Source organism: Jaculus jaculus, chromosome 6 (genome assembly GCF_020740685.1).
Source record: "Jaculus jaculus isolate mJacJac1 chromosome 6, mJacJac1.mat.Y.cur, whole genome shotgun sequence".
Lineage (NCBI taxonomy): Eukaryota > Metazoa > Chordata > Mammalia > Rodentia > Dipodidae > Jaculus > Jaculus jaculus.
Window position 1 is genome coordinate 82567135 of NC_059107.1, and position 25602 is coordinate 82592736.

The 25602-nt window shown below is 38.8% G+C and overlaps 1 protein-coding gene across 2 annotated transcripts in view; it reads left to right on the top strand.

Annotated features, from left to right (window-relative positions):
- Pdzrn4 (PDZ domain containing ring finger 4) overlaps window positions 1–10738 on the top strand; it is a 179172-nt gene extending 168434 nt beyond the window's left edge. For both annotated transcript variants that reach the window (XM_045153729.1, XM_004662173.3), the window contains one exon: window positions 8481–10738. In XM_045153729.1, coding sequence (XP_045009664.1) covers window positions 8481–10001 — 1521 coding nt within the window. In that variant the 3' untranslated portion in view covers window positions 10002–10738. The remainder of the gene's footprint in view (window positions 1–8480) is intronic.
- Window positions 10739–25602: the final 14864 nt, after the last annotated feature.

The following is a 25602-nucleotide window of genomic DNA, read 5'->3' on the forward strand; positions in this document are numbered from 1 at the left end:
ACTGTTGTTAACATAGTCCAGTAATATTAAAATGTTGACCCAGATCCTGTTTCAACCTAATTTGCAGAAACTTCATGGTCAAAACAGGTGTTGTCTAGCAGAAGACAAGCAGTTATCAATTATGAAATAACCGCAGAAAAGAAATTTCTAAACCTTAAAATAAGAATGTCAGCTGTAACTACAGAAGACAGTGGCATTATATGTTAGGATTCTGTACGTGATGGCCTTAGTACGTTGTACACCCCTGTATAACTATAAAGATTAGCTTTGGTCAAGTAGTTGCTGCTGGCAGTGCCCAGCATCACCGTGACATAATTTAAGGCTACTGACATCTTTCTTGTCTTAAGAACACATATTCAACAACAAAAAGTTGCTAATATGTTCCAAGAATCACACGTGATGCTAAGACTACTAAAATAAAAATTAAAAATTAAAAATAAACAAGTAACCAGAGCTTCTGACCTTGAGTAGAGGAAGATCACAAGGCAGCTTTGGCAAAGCTAATGACAACATCCTTTCCATTTTTGTTACTTATCTCACTGCAAAAAATCATATTCAAGCTTGACATAATTTTGTTAACACATTGCTGTCAGGTTACTGATCTGTTTTCTGTTTTATTATCATCCTATTCTCAGCACTAATTAACATACCTAAATGTATTAAACTTTTTAAATGCTACAAGTTTAGCCGCATGAAGCATTAACATTCTATCAGTTACCCACACTAAACAATATGTTTACATACTAACATCTCAAGATAGAAATTTGTGCAGATGTTCATATATGAAGTGAGCCATTGGATTACAAACTACAATGTCAACACAGGCCCATGTGATGCACTTATCTGTTGATTGGGGCTCTCACTGGCCATGTCACAAACAGAAGTTCTACACAACAGGGATGCTACTACTGAGGTGATTGCTGTTCCACAAAGATAGGACAGATCAAATTTCTTATGTTGACTTTAGCTCTGGCCACAAATAGAGATATGTTTTGGTGGCAGCTGCTGGTTATAAGCAAGAAAGGCCTCTCACTTCAGGCATTCTCTCTTAGATACAAAATGTGACCTGATGCAGAATTGACAGAATGCTATTGGAATAAACAAGGGAGAGATCCTGTCTGGGTAAAATGATATGGTGTCAAGTGCCACCTACTCCTCAGATGCAATACAAATATTAGGTCTTTTGAAGGAAGACTAGATGTCCCCAAGATGAGATTCTCATTGTGTGGAAATTTTTCTTCAGTGTGATACTGAGAAAAGATAAGTACACAAACATTTAAAAGTCTTTTGCCTGGATAGACAATAATATTCCATTACTCCTAGAAATGTCCTGGTAGAACATTGCCCATCACTCTAATGATTCCACAGGAAAATGGTGAGTGATAGAGTAGCATTACATCAGAAGCCACGAATTCTGGGTTTGAGAATGGAAAACTCTTTATCCTCACAGTTTTTCACAGACCAGTACAACATAAATGGCAATTCAATTTAATAAATTAAATGTATGTCCATGTGCTTATCTCTTTTATGAAAGTTTGTTCATATGGCTACTATTGAAACATTGTATACCACATGCCAGCATGAACTATGTTTTCAACTGTATGTAAAATAAGTAACAAATTCTAGCCTTTCTATGTTTTGTCAAGTCCTTACAAGACATGAGATCATTTTTCACTATATGGCGTATAAACTTGCATGCCCAGTAACAATAGGATCAGATGTGACAGGCTTGCTGTTGTTCGTTACAATTACACAATTTTATCAATAAGCATCTAAAACCAAAGCAGATTATTACCTTTAAAAGAAGTCAGATGCTCATTATAAGAAAAAACAAAATAATTGTAAACTAGAGGGCAGAGCATAGAAAGGAACCTGGCCCAGCAGGAAGCCAAATGAAGATATCTAAATATGGGTGGGAAAACAACCCCAGTTAAGGAATAGGACCTCCTTTAGTGGCTTTGCTAGCTCAAACATCTTGTATCCTTCTAACTCTACCTGATAAGATACATTACTGTGGATGTAACAGCTACTGTTTTCTATAAGCAGAAATGTGTGGGGCCAATAAGAAGTCTAAGACAATGATATTATCCAAGGACACAGGTTAGAAATTTATCATAGCTCTGCATGCCTTTTCACTTGGGGGATTATTAGGCCATTTCTTACTGGAACACATTATTGTTAGTTATTAGAATTTTCAAGTAATGACAGTTAAATTCTGGGTACAGATATTGATATGTCTACTACTATTTTTCCTGAGAAGCAACTTTACCAACAAGTTAATGGTTCACAGTAATGTTTAAAATGACAGCTCATTCTACAGTTTCTGCAACCACACAAGGTTTTGGTGATGCTACTAAAGTGGCTTTTATTTTTCTTAAGGTGTTAGTACATATGCAGTGAGTTGTATGTATGAGTACACACATTACTCCTGGCTTTTCTAGAAGGTGGTCAAGAACTACATGGGTAGCTGGGCATTGTGATACATGCCTTTAATCCCAGCACTTGGGAGGCAGAGATAGGAGGATCACTGAAAGTTTGAGACCATCCTGAGACTACACAGTGAATTCCAGGTCAGTCTGGGCTAAAGAAAGACCCTTTCTTGAAAAAAAAAAAAAGAGGAAAAAAAAAGTACATGGGCAAGGGAAAGTTTTTCAAGACAAAAATGAGAAAATGAGGAAGATTTTTACAATAATCCTGATTAAAAGCATCCATCTGAAATTTTACAGTCACCAGAAAGGTGTCTTTCTGGGAATACTTTTTGCATGAGGCTGAAGTGGCCTCTGCATAAACACAGGATTTGGTGCCTCCTGTTGATGGTTTTTATCAGGTGGTCATGCAGAAGAGCCTCTCTTCATAATCTCCTAGCTTGATTTACTGTTTGTCATGGTTAAGATAAATGACTGCTGTGACTCTGATAACTGTCACATTTCTCTTACTTTACCCATTTTGTCCTCTGAAAACCGTCCTATAGTTAGTTTTAATTGTCCCTCCTCATCAGGGTGGATCTTTCCTGATTGCTGGTCTGATCTGGCTCCATGCTGGAGAAGTGATTGATGGTGGAGAGTTACTGTCATAACCATTATAGTCGCATCCAGGCAACAAAGAGATTTAGAAGAAATGGCTCTCGAGCTAAGCTTATCTGCAGCCCCATGCTAAATCAGTCCTCTCCTCCTTTCTGCTGATAATGGTATCAACTCAAGACACTGGGCCAGCATTATTGTGTTATGAATTGAAGTTATGCATAATTTTGACAAGCACAAATGTAAAGCTTTAAAAGAAAAATATAAAATAAATAAATAAGGTCAAAAATCCAATTTCTATTTTAGTTTTAAACCAAGAAATATAATTTTCTGTAGTCATGCCAATTTTTATCAAAGAAAACCCAATTTATTTGTAAAATGAATTTAGTTTTCTCAATGACACTGTATTATTTAATAATAATTATTATGGAGTTGGGTATGGAGACTCATATCTATAATCTCTGTTTTCAGGAGCTGAAGTAGGAGGATTGCCATGAGTTCAAGGCCAACCTGGATTACAGAATAAGTTCCAGGTCAGCCTGGGCTAGGAAGAAAGTAAATAATACATTTGATTACAAATTATCTAGAGAAGAAGCAAAAATATAGATGATAAAATGTAGAATAGACACTTCCTGCAGCATTTCAAACTACAGAATATTTACTGCATTCCACATTTCAAAATAACAGTCATGACTGTTAGTTTCATATAGGACTATGGGATTTTTATAAATTTTAATAGAACAATAACTTAAGAAACCATTGTTTCAGTGAATTACCATTCTGGTTTTATATCAGTGTGTTAGTGCTTAAGCTTTAGAGATTAATATAATTTTACGAGCCCGGGGTTCACTAGATGAGTTCTTTCTGCTCAAGCATGAGAACCTGAATTTGAATCAGAGCACCCATGTTAAATGCCAGACATGATCTTACATGCCTATAACCCCAGCACTGAGGAGAAAGTAGAGGCAGGAGGATCCTAGGGTTCATTGTTCCACTGGTCAGTTCACAGGCCTAACCAGAGAACACTTAGCTCTAGGTTCAGGTGAAAGGTCCTATCTCAAGGAAATAAAAGCAAAACAGTGACAGAGGAAGACTCACAGTGCCCTTCTCTGGCACACAGAGTATACACATCTGCTCACGCATGAATTTAAGCCCCCTACACCACACATACTCACAAAAATAAATATTTCTTACTGATTATAACTAACCTGGTTATATACATGCCTTTTGTGTATGATTTGTCGTCTACAAATCTCTACTGTGTGCAGAGCTCTGTTACTCATTTATAAACATTATTGTTGCCTCCTTCCTTCCTTCTTTCTTCTTTTCTTTATTCATTTCTTTTAATCTGGAAAAATGTAGCTATTTTACTTGATGATAAAAAAAATCTCCTATCACACAAAATCCCTTTTTATCTGTAAAAATTCTCCTGTATATATTTCATTGAAACATATTTTAATTCTTTTATGTTCTTTGCATATAGAATTGCATTTGGTAACTATACTCTCAGCTCTTACTAACTTTATGTCCAATAAGATTGAGTGAGAAAGAAAATATTAATTTTCTGCTATAGACAAGAATTGCTGAAAATACATTTATAGACCCATGCATAGTCTTTTTTTTTAAGATTTTAAAAGGCAAGAGGATTTAAACTTATTTTAATGAAAGATGTTTTAGTGTTTTAATTTATTTAGAAATGGCGCTGGTGTTTTAAATCTATTGATTTATATTTACATATTTATATCTACTATATATAGCCCTATCTGTCCAGAAAATCCAGGCAATATGTATGTTAACAACTTTGAAGTTAAAAGTTTTCAGTTAAGAGTTTTAATTTATGTGATAACCCGTGAGCCAGTCTGAATAGAATTTCTTCATTTGCCATGTGGATACATTTCATATTACATACTCAGAGATAACATACACAAACAAATATATATGAAACATAGTATTCATTTTAGTGAGGAGGCAGAATAATGAAGTACAATAAATTTATCAAATTATAAAAGTTAAAAACAAATCATATTCATGAATAAATTAGACAGAATAAGGTTATCTGTTCATATAATGAATCTTTAAGATTTCCATTTGCAAGTCTTATGCAGGCTTTGAATGAATTTCTCAAATAAAGCAATTCCCATAGTACCTTGTGGACTTTCTGTTTTTAATCTCTTTTACATTTTTTTCCTAGTCTTTGTCTTAATCAGTTTAGGAATTAACTCCTGGATGGTTCTCTGTTAGCTAGGATGAGCTAAAATAACAAACTTCCAAGGAGCCTTAAAATGGGCAGAGGAGGGCTGGAGAGATGGCTTAGTGGTTAAGCACTTGCCTGTGAAGCCTAAGGACCCTGGTTCAGGGCTTGATTCCCCAGGACCCAAGTTAGCCAGATGCACAAGGGGGTGCATGCATCTGGAGTTCGTTTGCAGTGGCTGGAGGGCCTGGCGCACCCATTCTCTTTCTCTGTCTCTCTCTCTCTCTGCCTCTCTCTCTGTTACTCTCAAATAAATAAATAAAAATAAAAACAAACAAAAAAATGGGCAGAGGAAGAAAAAGACAGCTATATGTGTTTACATTTTAAGGTAATAACTAAAGTTTAAGAATTATCTAAAATGTATTCACAAGATGATTTTAAAATAGGCAATGAAGTCACACAAAATGTCAAATTAGGCACAGAGAATCAAAAGTGAATTTACCAGAAAAGGCTCTGGTATTATTAAGGTGTAAGAAAACATCTTTCTATGGGAGGGAAGAGGCACAGAAACCAAAGCTAGTCCAAGAAGTTCTGGGACAGTTTATCTTGGTGGGACTGAGTTTAATCTGTCTGGTACTGTCTCCACAACCCTTTTATGAGAGGCATGGCTAGAAGAAGGGTCATGGCTCAGGAAATCTTTCAGGTTATGCTGTATTGCTTACCAGAGAGTCACCAGTATGTCACATGTCCCCTCTTACTTGTGTCAGTAGTTCCCAGATTCTAAGGAATAGGGGCAGCTCAAAATATATGGCAAGTGTTCTTCCAAGTGTACCTTCCAAGTGAGATGAGTTCCTTCCAAACAAGGCATGGAGCATGTTCTCAGATGCTTCCCTATGAGGCCACTTCACATCATGGGCAAGTTAGCAGTAGTCACCAAGGAGCCTGCAGATAGGCTGGAGGGAACATTTGCCTCTGTTCTTCATAGTTCATAGGTCACCATGCATAGAAAGTCTTAACAGGACTATTGCTCCAAATTCTTTACCCTCTATCAAACAAGTTTTCATTAACATGGACTAACAAAACACATAGTAATAAATGAAAAATGGAAGATATAAAATGACTGTACTTGTACTAAACCTGAATGCACTTCTGGATGGGACCAGACCACACAACTGCTGAGCAACCTAAATAGAAGCTTTATTATCCTCTCTCAATCTAGGTTCCAAAGGCAGGAATATGCCAGGGCTCCTGAACAAATTATTTCATCTCCAGAAGTTAAAAATAGAAGAACAAAGTATGTCCCTGAATCAAAATGCCAGTTTATGTCCCTAAACCACAGAGGATTAATATTCTTTTGTAAAAAATGTATTTATTTGCAAGCAGAGAGAGACAGTGAGGGCCCTAGCAGCTACAAACAAACTTCAGATGCATGTGCCACTTTGTGCAACTGGCTTTACATGGGTACTGGGGAATCAAACCTGGATCTTTAGACTTCACAGGCAAGTGCTTTAACTGCTAAGCCACCTGCCCAGCCCAAAGGCATGGAGCATGCCCTTTAATACGCTTATTCACTCAGAAATAGCCTGTCCCAAAAGCAGCTTTGTTTTGCAAAACTGAAATTGACATGGAGGTTTAGCAGTCCTGCAGTGGATAAACAGGCACGGCAGCTGGGCATTCCAGACTAATGTTCATATGACCAGCAAAGGCCAGCAGCCAGGCCTGCACCCTGTTGAAGGACCACAGGAACTCTGATGGGTCATTAGTAGAACCAGAGTTCCATCTTGTTGCCAGAAATGTTTAACAACCAATTGCTCCTTGCTTGACATACAGAAAAGCTAATATTTTCTGCAAAAAATAAGTTTTTGTTGCATGGTTTACTGGTAATGAGGCCAGAAGCTAAAAGGAGTTCCAATCTGCTTTCATGATCAGTTGGTAGCAGGGCATTTACAGGAAATCGAAGGGGAGAAGATGGTATGCTTCCTCACAGGTCCCAAGCTTCCTTTTGAGGGAGTTATTTTTCACACAAGGGATTTTGAGCTTGTGACATCATTCACAAGATAACCTGGAAACTTCTGTTCATGCCCATTCTTTTTTTTTAAGTTATTTTTATTTATTTTATTTTAAGAAAGGGAAAGAGACAGAGTGAGCGAGAGAGAAAGAGGGAGAGAGAAGGGGAAAGAATGGGTGTGCTAGGGCTTCCAGCCACTGCAAACGAATTCCAGATGCATGCACTCCCTTGTGCATCTAGCTTACATGGGTCCTGGGGAATTGAACAGAGATCCTTTGGCTTTGCAGGCAAAAACCTTAACCACTAAGCCATTTCTCCAGCCCCATCACGCCCATTCTTAAACTGTTTCCGAACTATAATTACCATTGCTGATGGCCTGGAGATTTTTTCTGGGAGACAAGAGCTTTGTTATTTAAGGAATGTAGGTGCATGTGTCTTACACAATTTTAGTTGCAAAAGACTAAATCTCATTTTTGAAGTAACTTGCTAGTTGAAAGATTTAACAAAAAAAAAAAGCACACACATTTTATGTGACTACTAAGTCCTGAGACATTGCTCTTGCTTTTGAGAACATGATTTTGAGATTTGTTTAAGTCAGTCTAGCATCCTGGCCGTAAAGACGTGCTGGTGCTGTGAAGTAGAGCTGTGTCCTTCAGGCCTCTCTGTCACTCATCATCGAAACTCATCACAGAGGAAGCCTTCTCATCTATAGATAGGAATGTCTGAAGTTCTCAAACATAGTTAATTAACTATAATGTTGTGATGTTGGGCTTACTATCTACAGCTGGTACTGTCACTAAGATTTCTCTGAATTTAAAGAAAGTTAAGAAAGAAATAACAATAGGTGATTATGGGTGCTAAAAACTAGGCCCCACATTGCTAAAGACCACTTAGCTATTCTGTCTCTGCCTTCTGTGTGCACCAGAAATTCATAGTCACTGCCCTTATACACCTTCACCTCAATCTCCCAAGAAAGAGGAAACCTAAGGTTAAGCCTCACTAATTTACACATATTCTGTTGTGTTGACACCTGTCCACTGCTGTCCACAAGTTGAACAATGCTTCATTTCTGTATTTCCAGACGTAAAAGCTGTCATGAACTCCCTGTCTTTCTAACGTTTTTATATATACCAAAGACAGAGCAGCTTTCTGGGAGCCACACTTCTACCAAGAAGCTTTTTTTTTTTTTTTTTTAAGTGAGTGTTCAACAGCCAGTGTTCTTCAGAATAATTTCCTTTATTCTTTTAATTTCATTTCTCAGCCCAAAAAGCAAGAAGAAGAAGAAGGCACGACGGACACAGCAACCTCTTCCTCCAATAACCAAGAGAAAGACAGTGGAGTGGGGCGCACGGATGAGAGCGTGCGGAACGAGGAGAGCTCTGAGCAGGAGAATGCAGCGGAGGACCCCCAGGGCACACCTTTGGAGAGCAGGAGAGAGCTGGGGCAGAGCCAGGACACCCTTGGGAGCGCCGAGCTTCCATGCGAGAGGTTTGTGTCCTGCGAGTGTGTGGACTCAGACTGTGCTGGCCAGCACGATGAGGAGTGTGAGCAATTCCGGCAGCTCCTGGAGCTGAAATGCAGGATTCAGAACCACGGAGAGTGTGATCTCCGTTACTCACGCGACACGCTGGAATGCAACCAGGGGGAGCAGGAAGGAGTGGAGCACGAGCTACAGATGCTTAATGAAGAGCTGAGAAACATTGAGCTTGAGTGCCAAAACATCATGCAGGCTCACAGGCTCCAGAAAGTGACAGACCATTACGGAGACATCTGGTCTCTGCACGGTGGAGGTTCCCGAAGTTACACTGCCAACCTAGATATGCCAAGGGGAAAATTAGATGACATCATGGAACGTCCGGAAAAGTCAGACAAGGACAGTTCTAGTGCGTACAACACAGCCGAGAGCTGCAGGAGCACGCCACTGACCATGGACCGGTCCCCTGACAGCTCCCTTCCCAGGGGGACCAACCTCTTCAATAAAAAAAACCTAAGGAGTACAACTGCAGCTAGTCAGCCTTCATCTGGACAGAGCAGCAAGGAGTGTATTTCTACCAGAGTCAAGACCACAGAAGGCTGTATCCCTGAAAGCCAGGAGAAGATTCTGGAAAGCAAACAGCTTCCCCATTATGAGGACTCAGTCAGTGAGCACATCCCTTACCTCTCTCCTTACCACAGCTCCTCCTATAGGTATGCCAACATCCCCGCGCACGCCCAGCACTATCAAAGCTACATGCAGTTAATTCAACAGAAATCTGCTGTGGAGTATGCCCAGAGCCAGCTGAGCTTGGTGAGTGTGTGCAGAGATGCTCAGAAAGGCTCAGAGCCCAAGATGGAGTGGAAGGTCAAAATCAGGAGCGATGGTACCCGGTACATAACAAAGAGACCAGTGCGAGACCGAATTCTGAAAGAACGTGCCTTAAAGATCAAGGAGGAGCGCAGCGGTATGACCACAGATGACGACACGATGAGCGAAATGAAAATGGGGCGTTACTGGAGCAAAGAAGAGAGGAAGCAGCACCTGGTTCGCGCCAAGGAGCAGCGCAGGCGCCGGGAGTTCATGATGCGCAGCCGGCTGGACTGCCTCAAGGAGAGCCCACAGAGCGGTGGGGAGGGCAAGAAGGAGCTCAGCATCATCGAACTGAGTCACAAAAAGATGATGAAGAAGAGAAACAAGAAGATCTTGGACAACTGGATGACCATCCAAGAACTGATGACCCATGGGGCCAGGTCTCCAGAGGGCACGAGGGTTCACAATGCCTTCTTGTCGGTCACCACTGTATGACCAGGTGATTTGAAGCATGTACTACCAGTTTCGGTAGGGTATGATTGCCTCGTTCAATGTGGCATTTTTATATATATTTGGTGACTCTTTCTACTTTGAATTTTTGTAAGCAATAATACCTGGTAATTTTCAATTTGTTTTTTCATATACTGGTACCTTCTTTCTGGCTGAGATCTTTCCTTAACTTGTGATATATTCTTAGTACTCATTTATAAAATAAATAAATAAAACAAAAAAGGAAGGAAACAAATGAAGAAAAATACTTAGGAGCTGATTAATTTCCTACTTTAATGTATCTATTGTAAGTTAAAATCTGGATTTATTTCTCTAGTTTGCTTATTTTCTACTTTCATAACAAGTCAATGCCAAAACATTTCTATGCTTTCTTCCTGGCATAATATGTACTAAGTCAAATCTACTAAACCATGTGCTACATTTTGTCTTATACATGAAACAGTACCCCCTTTTAACATCCTGTTTACATTTAAGACATAAATGTCATTGCCATTGTCTCAGTAAGGTGTAGGTGGACAATCTTCTTGTGATATGTAGTGACACTGGTCATGTATCTAGGTAATTGTGGTAATTTGTGACAATAAACCATAAATAAATTATTGATTATCCTTAAAAAAGTTATCAATGATTGATTTATTTTCATTGTCCACTGTGGTTAACAGAAATAAATTAGTAAAATGTATGCTATTTAGAAGACTCCTGATTGTGAATTATAAATTATACACATTTTCTATCATGGTTTTTTTTTTCCAATAAAGTCTTGAAATACTACTATAGTGTCATTTATTCCTACTGTGATCAAATTACATGAGGTGTAGCAAAGATGCTAAATTAACATTCAGTATATATTAGTTCATGCTCTATTGCCTACTTTTCATGTGAATTAAAGCCAAGAAAAATCTAGAGAAGGATGGAGAGAGATCAGCAAAGCATCTCATATGGACTTGTAATGATGCAATATGTTTTAGTCATTCCAGGTGTCACAATAAACTACACAGCTTGGTGGCTTAAATAAGAAGAACTTATTTTCTATAGAGACAATAGATTCAAGATCAAGTATATCTGGGGTGAAGTTCATCATCTGAATTTGGGTAAGACACAATCTAGCCCATAATACTTTACACATTTATCCAGTTGATCATTTACAAGTAAATTTTGTGGAACCATCTTTGCAATAATTTTAAGATGTTCAATTAAAATGCTTTATATGTCTTCATTAAAAGATAAATTAAGTGGTTAAACAGATCTTTTAAATCTAGTTTTTTATTGTATAAATATATAAGACATTCTAATCCATCATAAGGCCTCCCTTGAGGAAGAGAAGGTTAACTGTGCATACCAGTTTTTGTACAATCCAGCAGGTATGTTGACATGTTGGAAACACAGCATCTGAATATTTCTGAAGCTACTTTCCTGTATAAAGACTTATAGCTCCTTTCTATTAGCACTTGAATGAATCTCAGCCTCCACATCATACCCCTGGCTCTTTGCAGCTTACCCACCTTGCTCATTGAACTTACTCTAGAGATCTTCCTTGAGTTATTTCAGCTTCTCAGCAGCTCACTCCCACTGAAGTTATCATGTGTTATTTTCTGTCTTTGACTTTTGTACAAATCTTAAGCCTCTATTAGATATAATCACATATACATTTTTATTTTGGAGCCTGTTTTGACGACACCAGTTTTTCTCAGCTCTTTAGCATACATAGTTATGCATACTGTCTTACCTTAGATATCATATTCATTTCTTATTAAATCACATACATAGATCTTATGATCCCTCTATAAAATGCATAGAGAGACATTCTAAATGTTAACTTGTCCTCTTCAACTTTTGTTAGTGATGTCCTTATTCTTGTGTACTTCCAAGTTGTTGTCTTCTTAAAGGGCTAACACATAGAGGGAAAACTATGTTTATCTACGTAAAATAAAAACCTGGATCCAAATTTCACAGTAGTGATAGTAATATCAAACTAAAGCACTGAAAATTCAATGTGTCTTAATTTTAGCCATAGTTAAAACAATCACAAAAACTACTCTGTGCATATTTTACAGGTTTTTCTTTGTTTGCTTATGTATGTGCACGTTGGTGCTGGGAATCAAATCCAGGATCACCTACTAGTCAAGCATGCTAGTCAAGCACTCCACCACCGAGCCTACCTTCAGCTCCAGAGATGGTTTTGACCTTACATTTGTTAATAAGAGTGTCTGTTGATCTTAAGTGTTCAGTTCTTTCCATTCACTTTTGTCTGGTTACTGCTGATCACTACACACAATACAAAGCAACATATAGATTTTCCTGAAGAAACATTATGCCAAATAAAATTTTCTCAAAGTACCAGTTTAATTTTATTTCCATTAAGGCCAGTATCCTTAGCAATTTTCTAAAAATTTGATTTGTTTTCCATGCAAATATTCATACAGATTTACACATTGAAAATGTCTCTTGCATTTTAGTGAAAATCTGAAGTCTTATACTTTATCCTTCTAGATAACCTATCATTGCAATGACTTATGTGTTTAGTAAAAGAGTAGTTTACTTTTGCTCAGTAAAATAAATAATTGGTTATATATGGATTTTTAAATTTTTCAGTTCAAGAGGCATGTGTGAGTATAAAAAGGAAAATATCTTACTCAGGCTTATCTTGCTGCTTTTTTATTGAAAACTTTATTATATGAACATACTGTACTTTGGTTGTATTCCCGTCACATTAACCTCTTTTGTCTCCTCTCCCTGGCCCCATTCCACTGAGGACCCTTCTCTTTCACGGCAGTCCTTCCTCTGTTTTATTATCTCATTCCTTTTGTCAAAATGGTGGTGGAATTAGAACAGTGCAGGTTGTGTGGAGGTGTGAGTCATCACTGTGTTGTAATGAATGCACCATTCTCTTCCTGTAAGGAGGACAGTTCCCCCAAAGTATTCCTTTCTACCCTTTCTCCCACAGTGTTCCACAGCTTCAGAGGGTGTGATCGACATCTCCTGTGGTGGTTAGCTCTGGACAACCTCTTATTTTCTGCTTTGGAGAGTTTTGCATCTCCTCAGTGTCTACTGCCATCTCCATCGAAAGTGCTCTACCTAGCAGTGAGATCAGCCTTCCTCTGCAAAATTCCCTAAACCCTTGTGGATGTCATAGGCATTATTCATCCAGTGCCAGCCACTTGACTTTCTCTTGTCATTTTTCTGGCTCTTGGGTCCCCTGGTATTTAATACCATCTGCAAAAAGAAGGTTCTCTAACCAAAAGTGAGAATAGCATTCATCAAGGTGCATAAAAATATACATTTAAAAGGTTCTTCTCAGCCGGGCGTGGTGGTGAATGCCTTTAATCCTAGCACTCAGGAGGCAAAGGTAGGAGGATCACCATGGGTTCAAGGCCATCCTGAGACTATATAGTGAATTTCAGGTCATTCTGGACCAGAGTGAGGCCTTACCTAAAAAAAAAAAAAAAAAAAAAAACGGAAAAAAAAGGTTTTTCTCTTTGATAGGCATAACTTCTCCATTTAAAAATAAAGAACAATGGAAGTGTCCCTGTAATGTCTATGATCTTCCAAGCCTTTGACTTGGCTATTGACTTCTAAGGCTTTTGACTCAGTTCTCAGAATCAGATATGAACTTACTCCCACAGAATGGACTTCATATCCAATCAGAGTGGAGTTGATTATACCCATAGCTTACATGTCACACTTGTGCAGGTGGGTATAGCTTGCCTGGCTGGTTAATTTTGCAGCTTTCAGGATCCACTGTTTGTTCAGACGTTTTATGACTTCTACTCCCCAGAAACTATCATAGCACTTTCCAGCTATCCATCAGGGAGATAGCTTCCATAGTTTCAATTTAATTTATCAATGTTCTGCAATTGCAGCCTATAGTATCTTCAGCAGTTAGTCTTACCATCTAGTTCTGATGGATAACCAAATGTTTTGATAATATCCTGAGTTGTTTGGGGGACTTCATGGGCTTCCCTAACAGCTCAGTGTGGGGTAGGAGGAGGGTGACCTATCTTTGGCACTTAAGTTTACCTGTGACTTCAAGGTAAAGCTTTTTCAATCACAGCAGGGGTGACAGAACCACCCAGAGCTGCCACCACTCTATGACCCACTGTTGCTACAAATGCAGTACATGCTGGGCAACTATAAATGACCTTACACTGTCACATCCCTCAGACATGTTGCTAAGAAGACCCTAGAGGAAATGTTTCTGGTGCCAGTCATGTCCCACCCCATGCTCATTCTGCCGGAATTCAGGAATGCAAAGCCTGTCCCTGGCCTTACATAGCCAAGGGAGGCCCCAAGGGAGATTTGGGCCCTCTTCCTTTTACACCCCCCCACCACAGAAGGCACCACAGCTGAAAGAGTAAGAAGCAGCTTCATTTCACACCCTGCACCCAAACTTCTAGAGGAACTTCCATGGCTCTGATCATTTTTGCTCCTGCTCATTCCCAGTGAGTACTACAACTGAAAAATAAAGGGAAGAACAGCTAACAAGCTATTGCTTAGTCACCAGCAACACATAATGAGGGGCTTCAGCTGTTCCACTCAGTTGTAACCATTCCCATAGAAGCAGCAGATAAAAATACCACAATTCCAACTGCCCCCCACCTATTTCTTCCCTGGCCAGCCACTCCTCCATTTTGTCTGACCAGGAGCCAATGTAAAGACTAGACGTGAGTGCCACAGAGAGATAGAACTTTCTTCACGAAGCATGTGATTCTACTACTGCCTGGTCAGAGAAATGTGCGTCAGCCACACACTAATAATGACACTGTAGGAAAAAACCCCCGCAGGGGGCCCCCACGCTCTGCCCGGATAAGGCAACACCCCAAATCACTCACGAGAAGCGGTCTTGATGCAAACTGCAAGAGGATTTTATTCCAAGCGCACTGGGGCCCACAGTCGTACACCTCACAGGGGTAGAGGACTGCAGAGCCCCGAATGCAGGAACAGGACAGTTTTTATAGGGTTTCTAACAAAGCCTGTGCATTAGACCAATCATTTTCTAATATTAGGAGCCCCGCAGGGTGTTAGCCATTCAGTTTGTGCCACCCCATAGTTTCTAAGCCAATTAGTTTATGACCTTGGTGGTCAGCATTTGCGCAGGTCCTTAGGTGGGGGTAGCAGAGTATGGTATCAGCCTCCTATGACCTTGGAGGTCAGCCTTTGTGCAATTCCTTAGGTGGGGGTAGCAGAGTATGGTATCAGCCTCCTGTGACCTTGGTGGTCTGAGGCAGGCTGTTACAGCTTATGGTGCGAGCTACTAAGGCTGACAGTGTGGGCTATTAAGGCTTATAGTGTAAGGCTTATAGGGCAGGCTATTTACAGAAACCAAATAAGTGGTTCACTTCATTACTCATTTCCCATCCTTGAGGGCTATCTCATGCCCTTTTACCTAGTTTTATATTAGGAGTGGGCTCTGATATAATGAGAAGAGGGATTCTTTACTTGCTTCCAACAGGGAGTAAAGCCTGGAGTTTGAGGTATGCAGGGAGCCCGCTTAAGCTCCCCTTGGAGCGTGATAGTATTTCTGAGCTTCTGAATTCTTGGGCCTTTCAACACAAACATCAGAGACCCTAAAAATATAAAAGCATCAATAGTGCCTAAACAATGGTTATTACTTCACTGGGGACACTATTCTCATTGTAATAAACACAGTGCAGAATCCATATGCATTGCTGTCCACCCCACTCATGCAGAGATATATGATAAACAAACTCAACATGATAGAAAATAAAATAATTATATATTAGTAGCTTTTTATACAGCAATGAAAAATTGGCTGAATAAGAAATTTTGAAAGCAAATCCATTTGGAAGAGCCATGAAAATAATACATACCTAGTAATAAACTTAAATAAGTAAGTAAAAGACTACAATTAAAATTACAAAACATTTACAGAAGCCACTGGAAAAGTAACTGAAAGATGGAAAGACTTCCCATGTTTCTGCATTGGATAATTTAATATTATAAAAATGACAATATTATCCAAAGTGATCAATAGACTCCATACACTCACCACCAAAATGTCAGGGGAAATTTTCAAAGAACCCAAAAGAAATTTTTAAAAGCCATACTAAATTTCATATGGAAGCACAAAGGACTTGGCTGAAAGAAACAAAACAATCCTGAACAAAAAGACAACAAATTGGAGCATCATATCTGATTTAAGGTAAGCCTAATATTTGAAAATAACTATAAGAAAACTGAGGGAAATACTTTAAGCAGGTATTGACAAATGGGATTTCAGCAAGCTAGAAGACGTTAGCACAACAAAGATAATAACAGGATGAAGAGACAGTCTATGACATTTTCTCACTATCTATGAAAGAATTAACATTCAAATATATAAAAAGAAGTCAAAAAATTTTTAAATGAACACTATTTTAAAATATGCAAATGACCTGAATAGAAATTTCTCAAAAAATATGAGCAGTCAGTAAATATATGAAAAAATGTTCAATATCACTAATCATTAGGGAAACAGAAATCAAAACTGTAATGAGATCCTATCTTATCTCAGAGATAATAGCTATAGAAAAGTAATAATAAAGTGTTTATGAAGTCATGGAGAAGAAAATAATCTTGGTGGGAACATAAATTAGCATAGTCACTATGATAAGCAATGTGAATGTTCCCCAAAATATGCTAAAGATGGAACTGCCATATGATCCTGATTTAACACTCTTGTGTATACAGCCAGGAAAAGGATTAAGTATACAAAAGAGATATTTGCATGTTTATGTTCATTTTTGGCACTGTCCATGGCAATTAAGATATGTAATATATATGTAAAGTGCTGTTCAGTCATAAATTATGGAATTCTAGGTCTGAAGAGGTGGCTCAGTAGTTAAAGGCACTTGCTTTCAAAGCCTGATGGCCTGGATTTGATTCATCAGCACCCATGTAAAGTTATATGCACAAAGTGGCGCATGCATCTGGAGTTTCTTTGCAGTGGCAGGAGGCCCTGAAATATACAACCTCCCTTTCTCTCTCTCTCTCTCTTTCCCTCTCTCTTGCTCTCTCCCCCTCTCTCTCATGCACTTACTATGTCCAAATAAATATTTTAAGAAACAAGTGAAATCCTATGGTTTAAAGCAAAATGTTAAATGTAATAACAAGATGCAAAAAGACAAGTAGTAAATCCACTCTGTCACATGAGGAAACTAAAAAGTAAGACAGCTGAAAACAGATTAATGATATTGTGTAGTTCTTACCTCTGCACTGAAACATTCCATCCTAGGGAGAAGGAAGGACATAAGACTCAGGAAGCTCATGAAACTTAGCAAGCTCAGGAAACTGAGAATGTTACAAGAGTTTTAAGGCCCCTCTACAAGGTTGTAAAAACTCTCACTCCTTACAGAAAGCTGTCTGCAAGTTAGGCAAGGAGCTCCAGAGGTACGTTTTTCATGAGTCATCACATAGTCACATAGTCTTTGGTGGTATAATTCCCTGTGTGTCACTCACATGCCTATAAACTCAGTAAATTCACTAGGTCACTAAGCTAGACATGGTGGAATTGTTTCTTTGGTCTGCTTGTGGTGCTCTGTATATCTGGGGCAAATAGATTTATTGGTTCATGTCTCTGAGGAAAAGTCACACAACATGACTGGTACCCTGGCAGAAACCTACAGACCCAAGAATGAGTTGAGGGGAAGCTATTGAATAAGCCCTGTCATGGGTGATAGGACACACAGCTGAGGCTGATTTGTGTGAGAATGATTTCCACTGGGGCAGTGTTGACATGGCTATCTTTCTCCATGTGGAATGACATGGTGTGCCTCCTTGCTGGAGTAGTAGTTTCACACTCCCTATGATGGGTAAGACACAAGGCCAGCTATCTGAGAGTGGAGCATCCTCAGGTTGGAATCACATGGAAGCCATCTTTATCTGTAGGGAGGGACATCTCTCTTTTATAACTGGGTTCTACATCATGATTACAGGAGCATCTGTTAGATAGCTGATGGACTCAAAAATATAACAATCCCTGAAAGTAACACAAATTCAAGAGGATCATAAGTAGACTAGGGCATCAGTTGTGTGGAGATAAGACATGCAGTTGAGGCTGTGCTGACTGTTGTACTACTATCAAAATGATTTGGAAACCATTTTAAAAATTAGAGAATATGGGCTAGAGAAATGGCTTAGCCATTAAGGCACATGCCTGTGAAGCCTAAGGACCTAGGTTCACTTTTCCAGGTCCCAAGTAAGACAGATGCACATGGTGGCGCATGCGTCTGAAGTTCGTCTGCAGTGGCTAGAGGCCCTGGCATGCCATCTCATTCTCTCTCTCTCTCTCCCTCCTTCTCTCTGTCTCTAATAACTAAATAAAAATAAAATCTTTTAAAAAATCAGTGAATAAAGGGAAATTGTGAGGTACACGTGATACAAGGAAGCGAGACCTCAGGTTCAACCTTCAATAAAATAAGAGGAAAGTCTAGGAGCTTCCAGTTAAGATGGTGGCATAGGAACCATGCAAAAGCAGCCTAGGGGAGCAAAAGCCAAAGAAAACCCAGCAAAATACACACCTTTACTTAAAAGTGAGGTGTATAAGAAATTAAAATGGCAGCAGAGAAGTAGGAGAGATCCAGAGCATACAGAGCCCACACAGGCAGGCCAAAGCAGCTCCGGCAGTAAATCTGGCTCCAGTGATGGAAGCCACGACTCTGGCTCTGACAGCAACAGCAACGGCTCTGCCACCAGCAATAGCTGCTCCAGCAGCGGTGGACCCAGCAGCAGCAGCTTCAGCAGCACCAGCGGCAGCTTCAGCAGCAGCAGCAGCAGCAGCAGCAGCAGCACTTCCAGCAGCAGGGGAGCTGATCTTCAAGGCCACAGTTTCCAGACTCAGTTTGCGCCACAGGAAAAGCCAGTGCCCAGCTCCAGAAAACAGAACAGTGGTCCAGCAACCCAAACAGTCTATTTGACTGAGACAAAAACCATCCAAAAAGGTAACTGGGATTGTACCAGGGAAGAGTCTCACTTGGTCACAAGCTAATTTGGAACCCTCAACAGACCAGAAATCATAACCTATTTGTTGATAGAAGATCTGGTTGTTATAATACCTACTCTTGCATACTCAGTGCAGTTTTTGATTGAATGTCTACAGTGTTTACTTAAATTTTAGAATATAACTATATTTGTTCCACTCAGCCTACTTGAATAATCCCATAGCAGGCAAGCTCAACCCCTATGAACACTTTTCCTAGATACTCTGAGAGTGTTAAGAGCCACATCTAACATCTTAATCTCCTACACTGAAGATATATAACATCAGATTAATTGATACAGCTAAGAATACCCAGCTAACTAGAAAATCCAAGCATTAACTTAATCCAAGATGCAAAAGTATATATATTATAACACAAGAAACATCAAAAATCAAGACAATACAAATCCACCAAAAAGTATTATTGCATCAGAAATGATCTCCAGTGAGAACGAGTTAGCAGAAATGCCTGAGAAAGTTTTCAAAATAATGATTGTAAATATGTTCAAAGAAGCCAAAGAAGAAATCAAAGGAATCAAAGAGGAAACCAAAGGAATCAAAGAAGAAACTGGACACCAATTTAACAAAATAAAGAAGTCAATACAAGACATAAATAAGGAAATAGAAATAATAAACAAAAGCCAATCAGAATTATTAGCAATGAAGAACACAGTTAATGAAATAAAAAACTCTGTAGAAAATCTCACCAGTAGAATGGATGAAGGAGAGGAAAGAATTTCTAAGCTAGAAGACCAGGTGGCAGATATAATACAGTCCAACAAAGAGAAAGACAAACTGATAGTAAAGTATGAATGGGAATTTCAAGATACTCAGGACACTATGAAAATATCAAAATAAGAATTCATGACATAGTAGAAGGAGAAGAATTCCACTCCAAAGACATAGTAGGCATCCTCAACAAAATCATAGAAGAAAACTTCCCCCAAATTGGGAAAGAGGTGCCAATGCATATTCAGGAAGCCTTTAGAATACCAGCCAGACAAAACCTGGTAAGAACCTCTCCTTGCTATATTGTAATCAAACTACCAAACATACAATCCAAAGAAAAAATATTGAAAGCAGTTAGAGAGAAAAATCAAGTTATCTACAAAGGCAAACCAATCAGTATTACAGCAGATTACTCAATACAAACTTTAAAAGCCAGAAGGGTGTGAAGTGATGTATTTCAAATTCTGAAAGATAACAACTGTCAACCAAAGTTATTTTATCCTGCAAAGCTATGCATTCAAATAGACAAAGAAACAAGGACATTCCATGACAAAAACAAGCTAAAGGAGAATTTGAAGACAAAACCAGCTCTTCAGAAAATACTTGAAAAAATCCTCCATGCCAAAGAGAAGGAAAAGCACACAAATAAGGAACCTGGAAAAAACAAGAAATACTCAAATACTAACACAAGAGAGCAAAGGTAGAACCACAACTACAAAACAAATAAATATACACCTTTCAATAATATCACAATATCAATGGCCTCAATGCTCCAACCAAAAGACATAGGTTTGCAGACTTAGTTAAAAAGCAGCATCCTATAATTTGTTGTTTCTAACAAACTCACCTTTCTACAAAGGATGGACATTATGTTAGGGCGAAAGGTTGGAAAATGGTGTTTCAAGCAAATGGGCCTAGAAAACAAGCAGGGGTTGCTATCCTAATATCTGACAAGGTAGACTTCAGTCCAATGTTAGTCAAGAAAGATAAGGAAGGTCACTTTATGCTGATTAAGGGCAAACTCCAACAGGAGGACATTACAATCTTAAACATATATGCACCTAACATGGAGGCTCCCAAATTCATCAAACAAACACTATTAGAACTAAGGTCACAGATAACACCAAACACAGTGGTGGTGGGTGACTTTAACACCCCACTCTCATCAATTGGCAGGTCATCCCAGGAAAAAATAAACAGAGAGACATCTGGACTAAATGAGGTCATAGATGGGATGGACCTGACAGATACATACAGGATATTTCATCCAAATGCTGCAGAATATACATTCTTTTCAGCAGCATGTGGAACATTCTCTAAAATAGAGCATATATAAGGACACAAAGCAAATCTTAACAAGTTCAGGAAAATTGAAATAATTCCTTGCATTCTATCTGACCACAATGGAATCAAACCACAAATCAACAGCAAGAAAGGCTATAGAGCATATACAAAATCTTGAAACGAAACAATACACTACTAAATGATGAATGGGTCAATGCAGAAATCAAAAAGGAAATTACTAAATTTATAGAGTCAAATGATAATGAGAACACAACATACCAAAATCTCTGGGACACAATGAAGGCAGTTCTAAGAGGTAAATTTATACCTTTAGGTGTCTATATTAAGAAATTAGAATGGTCACAAGTAAACGACCTAATGCTTCACCTTAAAGCCTTGCAAAAAGAACAAGGCAAACCAAAAATCAGTAGATGGGAAGAAATAACAAAGATTAAGGCAGAAATTAATGAAAGAAACAAACAAAAAAAAAAAATTCAAAGAATTAATGAAACAAAGAGTTGTTTCTTTGAAAGGATAAACAAGATTAATAAACCCTTAGCAAATCTGACCAAAAGAAAGAGAGAAGAGACACAATTTAATAAAATTAGGGATGAAAAAGGTAACATTACAACAGATTCCAGAGAAATTCAAAAAAATCATAGGGACATACTATAAAAGCATATGCTCCACAAAGTATGAAAATCTGAAAGAAATGGATGATTCCTGTTGGGCCTTCAGAGGCCCTTATGAGAAGCCTAGTGGAACTTCCTGAGCCTAACTGCCTGAGCCCAGCTATGACTTAGCAGGGGGCCAAATGGCCTCTGGCCTGCTACTTCCACACAGGAAATTAGAATTCCTGTCTGTGGGCACTTAGAACTCAGCAGGGGGCCAAATGGTCTCTGGCCTGCCACTACCATACAGGAAGTTAGAGTCCCCACACTTAGAACCAATCATCTCAGAGGTCTCCGTATGCTATTGGCCCTTACATCTCACCCCACCCTAAATTCTCCGCTTTCTTTCTCAACATTATGTAAACACCCTCCTGTAACAATAAGGTGAGCTCCTGCTTCCAAAAGACTCCCAACTCAGTGTGGTTTTTCTCTGGTGGCCAGGAGAGGTTTGTGAGTCCTCTGATGCTCATCATCCTCCCTCAACCCCTAGGGAGGAACCAGCCAGCCTGGTTCTTCCCTTGGCACTACCTGAGTGCCAAGGAGCCCAACAATTTCCTTGATTTATATGACCTACCTAAATTGAATCAAGATGAGATTAATCACTTAAATAGACCTAAAACAAGCATTAAGATCCGAACAGTTATCAAAAATCTCCCAACTAAAAAAAGCCCAGGACCAGATGGATTCACTGTGGAATTTTACCAGACCTTCAAGAAAGAGTTAACACCAATGCTTCTTAAGCTTTTCCATGAAATAGAAAAAGAAGAAATTGTAACGAACTCCTTCTATGCAGCCAGGATCACCCTGATACCAAAACCAGGCAAAGAAAGAACAAAAAAAGAAAATTACAGACCAATCTCCCTCAGGAACATAGATGCAAAAATTCTCAACAAAATATTGGCAAACAGAACACAAGAATATATCAAAAAGATCATTCACCCTGACCAAGTAGGCTTTTTCCCAGAGATGCAGGGATGGTTCAATATATGCAAATCTATAAATGTAATACATTATATAAATGGAATGAAGGACAAAAATCACATGATCATCTCATTAGAGGCAGAGAAAGCATTTGCCAAAATCTAAAATCTCTTCACAATAAAATTGCTATAGAGACTAGGAATAGAAGGAACATATCTCAATATAATAAAGGCTATTTATAGCAAGCCTACAGCCAACATATGACTAAATGGGGAAAATCGGGAAGCTTTTCCACTAAAATCAGGAATAAGACAAGGGTGTCCACTGTCCCCACTTTTATTTAATATAGTTCTGAAGTCTTAGCCATAGCAATAAGGCAAGAGACACAATAAAAGGGATACAAATTGGAAAGGAAGAGATCAAGTTATTATTTGCAGATGACATGATTCTATATATAAAGGACCCTAAAGACTCTACCAGCAAACGGTTAGAGCTGAAAAAGACCTACAGCTATGTAGCTGGATACAAAATAAATACACAGAAATCAGTAGCCTTCATATATGCTAACAACAAACACACAGAGGATGAAATCAGAGAATCACACCCATTCACAATTGCATCAAAAAAAATAAAGTACCTTGGAATAAACCTAACCAAGGAAGTAAAGAATCTCTACAATGAGAACTTTAAAAAACTCAAGTGAGAAATTGCAGAAGACACTAGGAAGTGAAAAAACATCCCTTGCTCCTGGATTGTAAGAATCAATATTGTGGAACTGGCAATCTTACCAAAAGCAATCTACACATTTAATGCAATCCCCATCAAAATTCCAAAGGCATTCCTCATGGAAATAGAAAAAACAATCCAAAAATTCATTTGGAATCATAGAAAACCTTGAATATTTAAAATAATATTGAGCAACAAAAATAAGGCTGGTGGTATCACCATACCTGATTTTAACCTATACTACAGAGCCACAGTAACAAAAACAGCATGGTACTGGCACAAAAGCAGGCATGTAGACCACTGGAACAGAATAGAGGACCCAGATGTAAGTCCAGGTAGCTATAGCCACCTGATATTCAATAAAAATACCAAAAATACTCATTGGAGAGAAGACAGCCTCTTCAGCAAATGGTGTTAGGAAAACTGGATATATATCTGCAGAAGGATGAAAATAGATTCTTCTCTCTTGCCATGCACAACAATTAAATCCAAATGGATTAAAGACCTTAACATCAGACCAGAAACTCTAAAACTGCTAGAGGAAAAAGTAGGGGAAACCCTTCAACATATTGGTCTTGGCAAAGGCTTTCTGAATACAACCCCAATGGCTCAGGCAATAAAACCACAGATTAATCACTGGGACATCATGAAATTACAAAGATTGTGCACTGCAAAGGACACAGTGAAAAAAGCAAATAGGCAACCTACAGAATGGGAAAATATCTTCGCCAGCTATATATCTGATAGAGGATTAATATCTAGGGTATACAAAGAACTCAAACAGTTAAATAATAAGGAATCAAACAAGCCAATCAAACAAAAGGGCTATGGAGCTAAATAGAGAGTTCTCAAAGGAAGAAATACAAATGGCATATAAGCATCTAAAAAATGTTCTACATCACTAGTCATCAGGGATATGCAGATCAAAACTACATTGATATTCCATCTCACTCCTGTCAGATTGGCTACCATCATGAAAACAAATGATCATAAATGTTGGCAGGGAAATGGAAAAAGAGGAACCCTTCTATACTGTTGGTGGGAATGCAATCTGTTCTAGCCATTGTGGAAATCAGTGTGGAGGTTCCTAAAACAGCTAAAGATTGACCTACCATATGACCCAGCTATAGCACTCCTAGGCATATATCCTAAGGACTCATCCCATTTCCTTAGAAGTACGTGCTCAACCATGTTTATTGCTGCTCAATTTATAATAGCTGGGAAATGGAACCAGCCTAGATGTCCCTCAACTGATGAGTGTATAATGAAGATGTGGCACATTTATACAATGGAGTTCTACTCAGCGGTAAAGGAAAATGAAGTTATGAAATTTGCAGGAATATGGATGGATCTGGAAAGGATTATACTAAGTGAGGTAACCCAGGCCCAGAAAGCCAAGGGCCACATGTTCTCACTCATATTTGGATCCTAGCTACACATGATTGGGCTTCTGTGTGAGAAGGAAAAAACTCAGTAGCAGAGGCCAGTAAGTTAAAAAGGAGATATAAAGGGAAGAGAAAGGAAGGGAGGAGGGTACTTAATAGATTGGTATTGTATATATATAAGTAGAATGATTGAGATGGGGAGGGGATATGATGGAGAATGGAATCTCAAAGGGGAAAGTGGGTGGAGGGAGGGTATTACCATGGGATATTTTTTATAATCATGGAAAATGTTAATAAAAATTGAAAATAAAATAATAAATGGAAAAAAAGATGAAAATCTATGATTAAGCATGCAGACAGAGGCAATATTAATGGTAGAGTACAAGAAACTGATGATCAGGGAGCATTTTGCATCTGTGGTGCCTGAACTGGGGAAGGATTTTAAAGAAGATATAAAAGAGCCTTTCAGAGACTGGCTCATGCATCTGTGAGGAAATAATGGAATCAGTCTGAGAACTGTGGAAGCAGAGAACTAAGCAGTACAATTGCCCAACCCTCCTTGAGACAAAGCTGCACAATCTGAGACAATATGAGGGGGATCATTCTCTTAGGGACTGGCTCAGATAAGTCATTTGGACACTTGGTTACTGCTAACGCATGTCCCCATTAATATCAGGGATTGGAAGTCAGTAAAGGACAAACCAGGTATTGCTGAGGCAATTGGTCATGAGAGAGGCAGTGTTAGGTGCCCAATCACTGGACCTAATAGAATTGTATTTACTGGAGAGTTAAAAAAAAAAAAAAGTTGATTCAGCAGAGATCATGGGATAGATGTGGGGCTTTAGTAACTTTGCTGAGCCCTGTGGTGGGTTATGACCTTTATGAATCAGGAAAGG